General features: G+C 46.6%; 1 protein-coding gene across 1 annotated transcript in view; it reads right to left on the bottom strand.

Moving 5' to 3' along the window:
* FSTL1 (follistatin like 1) overlaps positions 1–13381 on the bottom strand; it is a 59085-nt gene extending 45704 nt beyond the window's left edge. The window contains exons 1-2 of the mRNA XM_054388015.1: positions 13133–13381; positions 12782–12841 (exon numbers count right to left, since the gene is read on the bottom strand). Coding sequence (XP_054243990.1) covers positions 12782–12841; positions 13133–13381 — 309 coding nt within the window. The remainder of the gene's footprint in view (positions 1–12781; positions 12842–13132) is intronic.
* Between the last annotated feature and the right edge of the window lie 1246 nt (positions 13382–14627).

The following is a 14627-nucleotide window of genomic DNA, read 5'->3' on the forward strand; positions in this document are numbered from 1 at the left end:
TCATAAGTGAGTCCATGCCTTTGGGACAGCAAGCAAGCAAGTTCTACTATTGGGAGAGATTCCTGTATTGTTATTTGGTTAGAAACAGGTCATTTTAAGAAGGGTGGAGTTAACAGTAAGAAATCCTGCTCTACCTGCACCTCTCTAACTATATCCAGTGCAGGTCAGGCTCACAGGTGATGGCTTGAGTTATCTAGAGGGGGACAGCCTGCATGCTCTTTGTGCCCCCCTCACCAGTATGTAAATCAAAAGTCACACCTAGAAATAGACTCGGTCTTTGTTATTAAAGAAAGCTCTCTCTCCTCTCAAAGCCTAGTTAATCCACCAGCCTCAGCCATGAGAAAATGAATATAAATCAGAGCAACAGCAGTATGTGCTGGTGCTCACATGGGACCTCAAAGTGCACAGACACATGCTTGCCAACGTCAGTATTAAAAGCTCTCAGGTCCCATTTCTGACAACCATCATTGCTTGGTTTAGATGCTTTTAAGTGTAGGCATGCAAGAGACCATGCATTTCCTCACTACCATGCCTAATGCGCTAGCACAGTATGTTAACTCCAAGAGCCTGTGCACTTAAACTGGTCCACAATCCTGGCAGCCAACTGGTCTGCCCTGGAACCACAGAGACAGGGCACTGGCTGGGCAGCGTACAAGCTCTAGCAGGGCTCAGTTGAAGCTGCCTGCCAGAGGACAGGCTCCAGTTGGCTGAAGTGCTGCTATATGGCCCTTTGCCTACTACAGGGCAGGAGCCGTGCTGAGCATGCAGCCCCTGGCCTCCAGTCCAGTGAAATCTCATCTGCAGGGTCAAAAGTCTAAATGTGGAGCTTTAATTTAAGTGTGTATTACAGGAAACTCAAAAGCAAGACTTTAGCTGGTGATGACAGCAGTACATTTGCATAATGTGGGACAACTCCTAGTATGAACACCTCACCTCACCAGCCATGCTTCCTGATGATGTGTGGGTTAAAGCATAGCACTCCCTAATGTTAAATTAGGGATGATAATATTTTTGTCTTTCTTTTTTTTTTTTTCAGAGTTTAGTTCTACAAATTCATGCACAGCAATGCCCTGTCATCACATGATGAGTGAGTGCTAACAGACTAGGAAAGGGGATGCAATGTGTGGAAACCCAGTACTATGCCAGGAGATTAGGAGACATACCTTAATAGCTCAAGGAGTTCATACTGCTTAGTTTGCCAAAGACAAGACTGGGAGCAGTCCTTGCCACAGACCACAGTTACAATGGTGGGGAATAGATGTGTGGTGCTAAAAGCCCCTTCTGTTTAGTGGATTAAACTCAAGATTCAGTATTTGGAGATCAAAACTAGACAAATGCAAGCCAGAAATGAGGTGTAACAGCACGTGGGTAATTAACCACTGCAGCAACATACCAAACACAATGGTATTTTCCATTTTTATTTTCCATTTGGGTTAATTACTTAATCAAGACTAGATGTTTCTTAAGACACTTTAGAATCCAGAGCAATTGGAATGAATCAGAGAGCTGGATAATATGGGCAGCATTATGCAAGACAGCAGAAGCAGTAAAGCACAATAGCTCCTTCTGGCCTCACTACATACTAATCCATGGGAAAAACCATCCTTTTTAGTATCAGTGGAGCTGGTAGACAGCCATACTTTTAGCAACAAGACATGCTCATGTGTACACAAAATGGTCACAACAATGCGTTATGTTTCACCCACATCTCTTAACCTGAAATTCTCCAAGCTCCTTAACACCACTATGTCAGCAAGCAAAAAAAATTTGCATTACCATCCCCCTTTCACTCACCTTGAAGTTTTTCAGAGTAGCTAATCATCTGCTTGCCATCTACATGGGAAACAGGCTGCCTGTGATCTTGGGCACCTACTTTTAGGCTTCTTGGTGACAAAACATTCACATGGGTGCCTTGCAGAAGGCCTTTGGGTGGGAAGTGGCCTCAGCTCACAGAACTGCCCAGCAGCTGCCTACTCCAGGTGTTCATCCCCAGTGTACTCTTTACAACACTCAAGAACTTTGCATAGTCTCCCTAGAAAAATTCTGTGAACAATGTACATTTTAAGACCAGAAGTCAGCAGTTAAAATACTAATGAAGAAAAAAAAAAAAGAGTGAGAATGTTTCCTAGTTGTGTTAACAAACATCTTCATATATGACATACAGATCACAAAAAAAGTCATTTCCATTAGTTACCATGACAACCAATGGAAATTGCTAACCCATCTTGTCTCCCTTATCAACCTCTGACAGACCTGTCAAGGAAAACAACTATGCCCAGTGTAAGATTCTCTACTTAACTACAACACAGAGCTCACAGGGAAATAAATCTACACTGCCGCAACATCAAATGTTCCCCTTACAGCACATCTCCAGCTTGTCTCCTCTGAGCTACAAATGGCTGGAGAGATGCTTGCTGCTCCCCTTCAAGAGCAAACACACTCCAGAACTACAATACCTACTGCAAGACACTCCAGCTCTCCCACCCTAGGCCCTTTCTGTCTTTTTCTGGCCCCATAAAAACATTCAACCATCTCTTCCTTTCTGTCTGTGGGCCATTGGCTCACACCTTAAATGTGGCCCATACAAGCCCTTTATGCATGTATTTACTGCCTGGCAAGAAATGGCTGCATAACATAGCAGTTCTGGTCTACATTTCATCTCTGTTCTCCTCACTATTTTTATGGCTGTTGATAAGAATGATGACCCTCTGCAGTGCCTGCTGCACCTTCTACACAAGAGCTTTTAAACTTCTCCTAACAGGAATGCATTCAGCTTCCTAAGCCCTTCTGAGAGGCACAGAAACATCATTATCCTTATTTTAAAGATGTGGTTCACTAACACTGCAATAGACTCCTCAGGAAGGTGGTTGAATCCCCATCCCTGGAGGTGGTTCAAAGATGTAGAGATGTGAGGCTGCGGGATGTGGTTTAGCACCAGACTTGGTTGTTAGAGAAGGGTTGGACTCGATGACCTTAAAAGTCTTTTCCAACCAAAATGATTCTATGAATACTGCAGCTTAGAGGAATTAGGTGCCCTGCCCAAAGCCTGCCTACAAATCACAGCATGATGATAAGAGTGAGAACAAATAGGTCTGGAGAAAAGAGTATATTTGCATCTTCTTGATGCCTGTAAGTTCTGAGATTGTTTGAACCACATATGCTCAGAGTCCCCTTTAGTCCCTCCACTCTGTCAAAACTCCACAGCAAATAAACAGAAACATGAAAAAACCAGCAGCAACAGTTGTCTGTGTTTAATGCTGGTTTACTGTTGACCTTGCATCTGCAGCCAGGATGGCCTTACTCAGCCCCATGCCTGGATGCATGCTGCTGCACTGCAGAAGAGCTTGTCAGTGATTTGTGAGGAGGTATTAACATCCAGCTGCTCTCCCATCTCTTTCGGTTTTCATGTGCACAAAGTTAGGAGTGACCCAGCAGTGCATTGACACTGTGCAGTTTCAGGCTATTCACATAACACAATGAGATTCAACACTCGCCCAGCAGGATCCAAAATCCCCAAATAATCCACAGTGATTGCAAATTTTGCTGCATTCTCTTTCACTTTCTCATCTCAGGTCTGGATTGTAGGAGATATTGGCAAGTTACTCTCTAACAGGGCTCAGCAAGGTGGCTCGGCATGCATGTCGGTGCACACAAGGTATAACAAACCATGTTCTGTAATCTGTGATTAACCATGCTTCAGCAGTTTCCTCCACAACACTCTTCTGGAGAACTGCATGCAGCTTTAAGCTCCAAAGAGAGGAGGACAAACCATAAAGGGCAAAGCCAAACAACAACAAGCTGTTCTACAAGCTGCTTCCCACAGATTCCTGTCTTGAGACTGATTGCATTTGGTGGTCAGGGAGGTACAAACTATGATCAAAGGGGAATACTCTCAAAATACATCTCTGGTCTAGTAAAAGCTGATCTCATGCTGGGGGTTTTCCCATAGGTAGGGCAGTAACTACTGCAACGCTGCATTTATTTTTACCAAACTTAGAGGAACCTAGTACCTTGTAGGAAATTTACATACTTCACTAACCATGGATGAAACTGGCTCTTGGGTGTAAAAGTTCAAAAGGTACCAACAGTTATATAAGATCACATAAAGCTCTGTTTCTTTAGGCAGCTAGAGAAAAATGTTCTGCTTTGACAGGAGGAAGGGAGCTACAAGGATTTAAAAAGAGGTGGACTAAGCACAGAGCTGCGAGACCCCATAAACTGGCTGCATGTACATGGTGGAGATAACCACATGGGGGAGGCATTCATTATTATTGAACACAGGGGTGCACCTCAGACCATTGGGACAGAATAAAAAAGATTAATGGCCTGCTTGCTCATGGAGTAGGACCATGAAGATAAATCTGCCGACTCTGAGATACTCCAGAGCATGGTATCATTAGTATCAGGATAGGAAGGGGGCATCACAGATCAGGAATGTGTAAAATTGGATTTGAGAAGACACTAATGGCTGTGGTTTGTACAAGCAGCTACTAATCCCAGGGCATGCAAGCAAACAAACTGTCTAAAGGGGGATGCTTTGAATCACCTCGAAAAGCATTATATGTTTGTCACTAACCTCTGAAAAGCTTGATGAAATACATGGGCTGCAGGGGATTGTCCTGCAAGTGTGCACACATCTTCCCACATACACATTTCAGGTGAACAAAGCCTGAGGACATGCCTCTCACTCTCCTTAAAGTGCTCCTTTCAGCTAGGCATCCCACCCATAGCTCAGCAGCTGATGTGACCAAGGAGGCACTGCAAGCAGCCACCAATGTGTGCCACCAGCCACACTGCAGCCTCAGTCCTGCAGCAAGTCATGAAATAACAGAATGGTAGGATTTCAAAGGGACCTCTGAAGATTATCTAGTCCAATCCCCCTGCTATAGCAGCATCACCTAGGGTATATCAGACAGGAACATACCCAGGTCAAACATGGGAATGCTCCTTGCCAGGGACATTATAGGCTACCTGCCCAGACCTGGTCATGGGAAGGGCAGTGAGGCTTGCTCTTTAACTATGGACTGGGTATAAATTAGGCAGTTAAAAAAAAAAGTACTCCCCCCTTATCCTTACACATCATCCTCTACCAACAGATCTGAAATGAGGTTGGAATGAGGTGGGGATCAGTCTCTTCTCCATAGTATCAGGTGACAGAAGGAGACAAAATGACCTGAAATTGGGCCAGGGGAGGTTTAGGTTGGATATTAGGAAAAATTTCTTTCCTGCAAGAGCAGTCAGGCATTGCTCAGGGAGGTGGTGAAGTCACTATCTCTGGAGGTGTTCAAGAAATGTGTGGGCATGGCACTTCGGCTTAATCGCCATGGTGGTCTTACGCTGAAGGTTGGACTCGATGATCTTAGAGGTCTTTTCCAACCAAAACAATTCTGTTGCTGTGTTATTCTGTGATTCTGTCTAGACCCCAGCCCTGGGGACGTGAGAAACATAGCTCCATGAGAAATGGAGCCTCTGTTGCAACCTGTCCATCTGCAGGGTAATTGAAGAAGGGGAGCACTGCCTGAAGATTAGGCTGATGCTCCTCATGTGGCACTCATCATCTTGGGGCTGGAATACCCTAGAGCTTGCATCACATGGAGCAAATACACTGTCCTCACACAGGAATACTGCAACTTTTCTGCCAAGTTGAAGGCGACGCCTTTGACCTGAATGCTTGGTCCCTTGCCACCTTAATCTTGAGAGCCTTGGGCTTGAATGCCTGAGCTGCAGATCAGAGTCAGGTCACAAACTTTTTGCTTATCCCTGAGGAATTTTATTCACCGAGGCAACAAAAACGATCCAGACATAGCGAAAATTCCCTGAGGAAAATTGTTTCCTCCTACATATAGGAAATGAGACAACAATTCCAATCTCTCATACTTAAGCTTCCACTAACATAAACATGAAACTGTGGCCAAAACGCAGGAGGGGAAAGTCCCAGAGCAGCAAAGAGTACATATGCAAAGACTTACGTCATGCAGAAGGGAAGGTTTTGGCTCCAGGCTACAATTACCAGCACTTAAATGGCAGGGGCTGCTCTAGTGCAGAGGCCCCCCAACTCCACAGACACCATCCTCCAGATCAATTTTTTGTCAGGAAAACAGCCCCAAAATGCCTCACCCTGGCATCCCTGTAACAAGGAAAGAGTGTCCAAAGGCAGCATTTCTCATGGCAGGAGGCACACCCAGTCGATGGGCTCCTGTGTTAGGAAAACAGATTTTTCCATCAGGGGCAGATACTTTTGACAGCCCATCCCCATCACCCCACTCTTGCTTCCCTCTTATCCAAGATTTAATATCCTGTTCTCCCCTCCTCTGACTTCGAAGAGTTGAGAAGACCACTTCAGGCTTAAGTCTTATTCCTGTCGCAGGTACCTCTGCAAGAAGTGCCTCCTACATCTCCTTAAGGTCTCCTTCCAGAGGACCCTTCAGTACCCATGGACATAGTCAAATAGCAACTGGACACCTCCAGTGCTAACTAGGTGACTTACTCCCACAGGACACAAACAGCTGATTAATTTTTAATGTATTCATTAGGTGCTGCAAGCCACTCCCTTTCCCTCTGTTGCAATGGATGCTTCCCACTATTTCTTGAAAGCTTTCATTGTGGGGAGAAAGCTGACTAAACATGTAAAGCTCCACCAGCACTCATATTCCCAAGGTCTCTTGACTCTGAGCAAGGAAGAGGCATGGGATCAAGAGGAACATGTACTGCCTAGAGTCAACTAGCAGCAGGTGATAAACAGCCATTCAACTGGTCTTTCTATGCTTGGATCATAAGGTGTGCAAATACTCTCCTAATGAAACCCAGCTGATTTGCCCCAGTGTTTTGATCTGTTTCTCTCCATTGTTCCTGCTCTGGTTTGCTGCTCTTTGCATTGCAAGGCCCTTTACAGAGATACAATCAGGCAAAAACTAAACCCCATATCATATGCTGATGGGTTTACTGCTGTGTAACAGAATGAAAGGAGGGAAGGCTAAAGGAGAAAGAACAACCAGAAAAGCTGGTTACACTGGGGTCCATTATAAAGCATTACAGTATTTGAGGATTAGAGGTCCACCTCTGGAACAGAAGTTGACAGGGGAGAGCCAAGGGAAATGCTGTACAGGGAGCCATCTCACAATGTTCATACAGAGATGAATGAGATCAGTTCCAACAAGTCTTTCTTTCCCCTCAACCTCCTGGTGCATTGGTGTTTTCCTCAGAAAAGGGTGCCAGTTCTCATGTGCTTCTGAGGGACACACACACACACAAAAACCAGATTCCAATCTTTAAGCAGTGTTTAGTTTCTTCCGCCAAAATATCTGCTTGGTTGTTAAACAGTGGAAATGTGGGATCCACCTACAACTGAGCTAATGAGATACCAAAGCCCTCCCTAATCATCCACCTCAAACCCCTTGTTCTTTCCACAGGAAGCCTCCAAATTGTTCCCAGGTTATGGACGCTCTTGATGCACTCCAAAGAAGCTGCAGGTGTCTCAAGAAATTTCAGATATGCAAACTGGAGCATGAGCTTGCTTATCTTCATCATCTTTCACAGGCAGCCTGCATCTAATCTACTGCCCCAAGCAACCACAGGCTCAGCATGAAAACAAAAAGGCACAGTATAAGTGAGAGAGATCAGGCATAAAGCAGGCAATAGGATTTCACAGGAACTTACATACACTTCACTTCCAGGTTTGCATGGCAAAGAAGGGACATGGTCACTCACTGGTACTGAGTGGTGTCTTCAGAACTGGAGCACACTTGACAGGAAGCAGTAAGAAAAGGCCACTCTACAGTTTTCTGTGCTTTAACACAGCATCCAAGCCTCCAGGCCTGCTTATTTGCTATTTGTTTATTTACTGCTGCAGTGCCCAGGAACTGCAAGCAGAGCCCCACAGTCAAGAATAAATAAGCCCCTGCTCTAACCAGCTGACATCTAACTTTGCACAGTAGCTGTGGCAAAACCTATGACCTCTGGAAAATTCAAGATGCAGATAACCCCATGTCTGCCACCCAGACACAGCTCTGAAAAGAACTATGTTTCACAGCATAGTAACAGCCTGCTCCTTTCCTCTGCTGAACTCAGAGACAACACTGGGAGGAATAAATCTGAAGAAATGCTGGTTATTCACAGATTAGCTCATGGTAGTACAGTAGAAGGTGATCCCCCCCTGCCCCTGCAAAGACAGATGCAACCCAGATAACTAAGGCATATCTGGGAAGCAACCTCATCTAACTCACAGATCAAAACAGAGCCTGGTTAAAAAGAGTCTCATGAACACAGAAAGACACATCTGACTGAGATTTGTGACAAACTCTCTTCTGTACAAAGAGAAACATTCCCCAGGCTCATGTAACACCACCCAAGAAAGATCAAAGGTGCCTCAGTGCCTCCTGATGGGTAAGCAGCTGTACCAATAACAGCAGCTGGAAAATGCAACAGGAGACTCTCAGCCAGTCCCTTCCTCCTGTGCTGGGAGCAGAGCTGCCTCCCAGGCAGCCCCCAACAGCAGCCCCCTGTTAATTACTGGCAAGGAATTTGCACTCTGGCAGATAAAGTCATTCAGTCAGCTACAGCACGTCTGCACAAAGCCACTCCATCCACGAAGCAGCATCAGGCTGCCAGGAGCATCTATGCATGGCACAGCACACACCGTAAAAAACAGGCTTTGCGCTGATGAGCCTGTGCCCAGGGTAGAAACTCTTTTCCCCTGCTTCCCCATTTAATATATCCTTATGGATTTAAGGCACAACTCCAGCAATGCCTGGTCTGGCACTGAAGGGCAGGATTTCAAGGAGAAAGATGTCTATCACTCCAAAATCATCTCAAGGAGAAAAATGGATCTAATTTTTCCTTCCACCAAAGATGTGCCTGCTAGAGTAGGCCTGGGAAGCCAGTTTTATTATATTAGTGAGTTCCACGTGACTGCTGAGTTTTATTGCATGGAGCCAGTGAATATTAAAACCAGCCTGAGCTACCCAAGTGATTGGCATAGTAGTGTCTTTTCTTTCCACTGCCATGGACAAAGTATCAGTGAGATGAGGACTGAACTATCCACAAAGTCTGTATCACTTAATAGCAAAGTCAAATGGACTCTTCCTAAAATTATGGCTTCAGGCCAACTAAGCAATTACACCAGGATCTCAGCTTTCCTATATTCAGCTTCATTTATTATGGCAGCAGTTTTTAGTTTTTAAGATTGCAAAAACATGGGAAAAGTTTAACCAAAGCAAGTTGATGATGCTGGCCAGATGTGACCAGCCCAGTGGGAGGAAGTGCACATAGGTTTTATGCAGACCAGCTGAATTCCCAGCTCTAGCTCCACTGAGACACACCAGCATTCTGCTGGCAAAACAGGCACAGGTCTTAGAAACAGTTGAGTGTTGCCTTTCCTACATGCAAAAGCAGTCAAGTGAGATTGAGATGTGAGTTAAACAAATAGAACTTACCAAAACCTTTGTCTTTTTCTCTCTCCCATAATATCTCTTTTCAGCTTATCACATGGAAAAATGACAATGAGGGAAGAGGAGGTGAGATGGAAAAAAAAGAACAATCCTAGGGCTACAACAGATGTGGACACTGTGTTATTAGAAAAAGTTCTAAATCTGCCTCCAGAGGCTTGTCTTTGCTCTGTTGCCTGAGGGTTATGGCCCCCTCAGATCTGTCAGTAGATCTCCTTGCCTCTAGCTCTTAGCCAAGACGAGACAAAGATTAAACTGTTTACATAACTCTTAACAAAGGATGGCTCATTTGTCCAGAAATGGGTTAAGGATAGTTCAGGAGAACAGCTACAGGTTCCAAAGATTAATCAGAATAGCAGAGAACAGGTCAGGGGCAGTGACCTGTCCTCTCGGCAAGGCTGGATTCAGGAAAGGACTTCTGTCCGCAGAACACACCCCCATGCTGGCATAAGCCTCTTTGCTAACATCTAAAAATTCATAGCAAAAATAACTTTCTTTATGATTCTTAATCAGGTTTAAGCTAAAAATGAAAAAAGAAAAGTCCTCACTCTTATTTTGAACTAAATTTTTTGGCAGGACACATAACAATGCTGGCATAATTAAGTGGTACCACCAGTGGAAGTGTTCCCTTGCATCACCCTTGGGACCCCATGGACACTGTCAAACAAACTGCAACTAGACTATCCAGCATTAACTAGGTAACCTACTGCAGCAAGGTATGAACAACTGATTAACTTTTAATACATCCATAAGGCATTTTGAGCCTCTCCCTTTTCCTCTATTGCAATGGATGCTGCCCAAAAATCACTCTTATCTGCCTCATTAAGCCCCAGCTAGGAATATAAGCAACTTCACCTCTCTAGCATCCCTGTTGATATGAGTGAACAGATACCTCATAGAGAGTATGACCCAGCAAGAAAGATAAGAAGGGCTGTCTGAAGCTGGTGGCTGGCTTCCATCCGAGCAGTACAGTTCACCCTCTATTGCTCTTGTGACTATTATTGAACCAGGCCAAGAAAAGCTCCCAAGTTTTGGCATGTCTCAGATTTTCCAGTCTGCACAAAGTCATGCCAGGAACATTTACTGAAGCAATTTCTTTCTTTCTTTAAAGACTCTAATTATGTGTCTAACAATGTTGTAAAAATGAGTGCTGTACAAAAACCTCAGTACAGTTCAGATATCGTTTTGCCGACAGAAGGATCAGGAGCTTAAGGCTCAGAGTTAATATTCTGAATATACTGAAAGGCACAAAGTGCGAACTGCAGCAGAAAGACAAGAAATAGAGAGGTTATCACTTCCAAAATCTGGAAGAGGGAAAACCACACAGGAAAATGGCATACTAATCTGACTAAATGCCAGTGGTGGAGGGAGAACAGCAATAAGAAGCAGTTAGAAGAGGGCAACCATCGAAGCTGTCTCTGAATTGCAAGCAGATCACCTTCAGACACAGCCCAGTTCCTAGAAAATGAGAAGATCTAGATATCCCTGAAGGCAGGACCCTACCTGTGAATGAACCTATGTTCAGCACTCAGCAGCTATCAGCAACAAGGAATTAAACGACCCCAAAACAGAAGTCTTCTGAGGTGTCACTTTTCTCTGAAACCAAACCCAAACCTCAGTCATTACTCCCAAGTTTTGCTGAACTTGGACTGGAATTGAACCAAAATGCGCATTGGTTTGACACCTGAACCATTACCCCAGAAAAGTCAAATTATTACTTTATCCACTCAAGCATGGACTGGCCTTTAAAGTAATTTTTGAACACGACGACTGCAAATTTGCCTTTTAGTTTGCAGATGAGGCACAGAGACATCACAGTATTTACACTTGGGAAGCCATCCAGGCACTCTGAATACAACAGGCAAAAAAACAGGATCTAGCACTTTGTCCATTAATATGTTTAGGGGCACTGGTGACATCAACAATCATGGGCCAAACACATCTTGGCTATGTTTCTCTGGGTTACTGACTCCAAGAGGGTTTACTCAGACCACTGCCATTATTTAGCCTTTACTGTCATTTGTCATATGGATGTGCCACTGTACACTTCCTCCCCATTGAGGTTTCTTTGTTCATTGACCAGAACTGGCTAAGGTTTATTTACAATCCCTAAGAAAATTAATAAAATGGATTTGTGTTTTTCAGGACAGTGATGGAGAAGATGTGTGAAAACACTCACTACTAATTATGGTTTAGTGGGCATGGTAGTGGGCTGATGATTTGTTGATTGGTGACTGATTTTAGATCTTTTCCAACCTTACACCTTGGGAAGAAGGTGTATGACAATGCTTTCATGTATAGGCAGATGTAGAACACTAGTACATGTTACAGCTCAGTCCCGCTCCCTTTAGTTTTCACCACTGCCAAGACTGCAGCTACAGGTTGACAGTGTCAGCATCTCACAACCACCCTCTCTCGCCTCTGCTCCTCATATGCTCCCACGTTTGTATCGTTCATCCCATGCAGGGAGTTTGCTGAAGTGCTTTGCTTTCAGGGACAGAGCAACAGTCATGGGCTTCACCCTAAAACTCCCTCTAAATCCCTCTTTGTCCAACACGGGCAGCACAGTCCATGGGTGGGAAGCAGAAAAAGAAGGAGCAGTTTGGTAGAAATTAGAAGGGTTTTTTGTTTGTTTGGTTGGTTTTTTTTTTTTTTGCGCAGAGCGAAACTGTGATGCTCTAGGGTGGGTCCTGCCATCTGGGAGAAATATGTAGGGAGAAAAAATGCAGGAGGGGAGGGACAAGCCGGCCCCCCACCCCTCTAGCGGGACTCGTTTCACTCTGAAAGCAGGCTCGGCCTCCCTCCCCAGCCCAGCTTGAGTTCATTTGCCTCAAATCACTTCCACATTTCCCCTGCCTTAATTATCAAATATTTTGTTTCTGACCTCACTTTTTACGGAGGCCGCCGCAACCGGGAATTCAGACAGCAGAGGCAGGGGGGTGGCTTGCGAGGTGGGGGCTTTCCATGGTTTTCGATGTCATTGCATGGAAAGAAGGGAAGACAGAAAGAAAAAGCGGGAGGAAGGGAAAGGGTGCTGCTGCCCAGGGGAGCCCAGACCGGCAGCAGGCTGAGAGGAAGCCCAGCCCTATCCGACTAGGAACGTGGCCCCCTCGCCCCCACTCCGGCAGCTGTGGGGCTCCGGCAGCCCCACAACTTCCCTGCTGCTCCGACTGCCACTTTCCTCCGTCCCAGCAGCTACTCCTCCCCTCTACAGAGCGCCGCCCGCAGCCCGCCGGCGCCGGAGTGGGGGACGCGGTACAAAACGCCAGAGACGGACCGCCGCTCCCCTCCCCAGCCCCGGCCCCCTGCCCTGGCCCTCGCCGGGGCCCCGCGCCTACCTCGGCCCGCAGGCGGGCGACGGCCATGAGGGCGCAAAGCAGCGGGAGAGTTTTCCAGATCTGCAAGAGAAGGAGCAGAGGGGGAGGCGGTGAACGCGGGCTGGGCAGAGGCGAGCGGGGCCGGGGCCGCCGCCGCCAAACTTCCCGCCTGGGCGGCCCTGCTCACCATGCTGCAGGCGGCTGGCAGCACCGACGGGGCAGGAGGAGTTGCAGACGCGCTTTCCCCGGCTCGTTCGGGAAGGGAAGGGGAGGGCTCCCCCCACACCCCGACCCGCCAGCCCCGCGGCTCCACCCCCGGCCCGACCCCCGCCGCCTACCCCCGCCCCGGGGCCGGCCCCTTTCCAGACCCACCGCCCCTCGGCCGTGCCCCTGTCGCTCCTGCCGCCGGGCCTCGCGGTAATCGCGCCGGGGACCTCGGCGGCATCTGAAGGCGGGTGGAGGGAGAGGGGTGTCCAGGGGAACCTGTCGGCTCGTTGGCCCGGGCGGGATGAAATTGGGTTCGGAGAGACCCTCCGAGTCCTGCACTACGGGGTACACGGACGGGGGGAGTCGGGCAGCCATAGAAGGGCACAGCTGCTCGCACAGCCCGGCTAGAAGCATCCCTCCGAGGGGGTCACAGCAGCCCTCCACCCTGTCACGAAAAAGGGGACACTGGGGCAAAATGTAGCTTCTCTGCAGGCTGGACATTGTAAAACCGGCTGGCACCATGCTCCGGCCCTGGGGCCACGCTGAAATCACGGCTACCGGGGCCGTTTGTGTCGGGATGCAGGGAGGTTTTTCACCCTTCTGTTTAAGCCCGGATGCGTTAGCATGCAAATGGTGTTGGCTGAGTGGAACAGGCAGAGTCAGGGTGCCGTGCCAGGCACAGAGCCGAAATCCCACCTGAAATGCCTGGTGATGCTCATTTGTGTATAAATACCTGTATAAACCCTCTTGTTTAATCCCCTAATCGCTGAATTTGAGAAGCCTCCAGTAGCTAGAAGGCAGGATCTGACCATGCAAAGAGTCTGATTGTCCTGGGCACATAAAGAAATCTCTGTTACAGAAAGCGACACCATGACACCAGTTGTCAAGGGCTTCTCCTTGATTTTTGAGGTTGGTTGTAACCAAAAATGACACCGCTGGCTTTGGTCACTCCATAACGAAGTGTTCCTGTAAACTGTTTATCTTCTTACTCTGCTTTGTTCTGTGCCCTCAACTCAAGCAGGCACAATGGGAGATTCCAGCCTGTGTCCCCTCATCATTCACCAAGACCAAATATTATTCCAGCATCCTGCTAGAAGGAGAGAACTCTGGGGAAGAGTTATCCTAGATCAGCCCTGTTTCATGGCAGCTGTACTATTTTTCTGTGCATCCTCAGGCCCTGCTTCCTCACTCTGTTTTGTATTTAGGACTACTGTTACTAATTTTGCATTTATAAAATATCTTCCCCAGCAAGTTCTACTTCTGTCTGTTGCCTATAAATCTATCCTGAAGATATGTCTAATTATTTCACCGCTGAAGCTGTGATGCTGAGCAATGTGGTTTTCATTGCCTTTTTTTTAAAATAAAACCCCAAGCACCTCACCTTTCACAATGTACCTCTCTGTTTTGGAGTCATTGATTCTTGCCTCATGACACAGCACAGGAAAAGTTATGGCTGAACTCAGCTGGCCTCTGGTTTGCAGAAGCATCACAGGATTAGGCTCACCCTGAGTCACCCTGAATGCAACTGCCACAAAAAGTAAAAAACTAGTCGCAAATGATAAATAGGCTTTAAAAGATTCATCAATTCTGGCCTCTTGACACCTGACACAGTGCAAGCAGTGCTACACAAGGAGCCTCTCTGTTTCCAGAGTGTAAAAGT

The sequence above is a fragment of the Indicator indicator genome, chromosome 1 (genome assembly GCF_027791375.1).
Source record: "Indicator indicator isolate 239-I01 chromosome 1, UM_Iind_1.1, whole genome shotgun sequence".
Classification (NCBI taxonomy): domain Eukaryota; kingdom Metazoa; phylum Chordata; class Aves; order Piciformes; family Indicatoridae; genus Indicator; species Indicator indicator.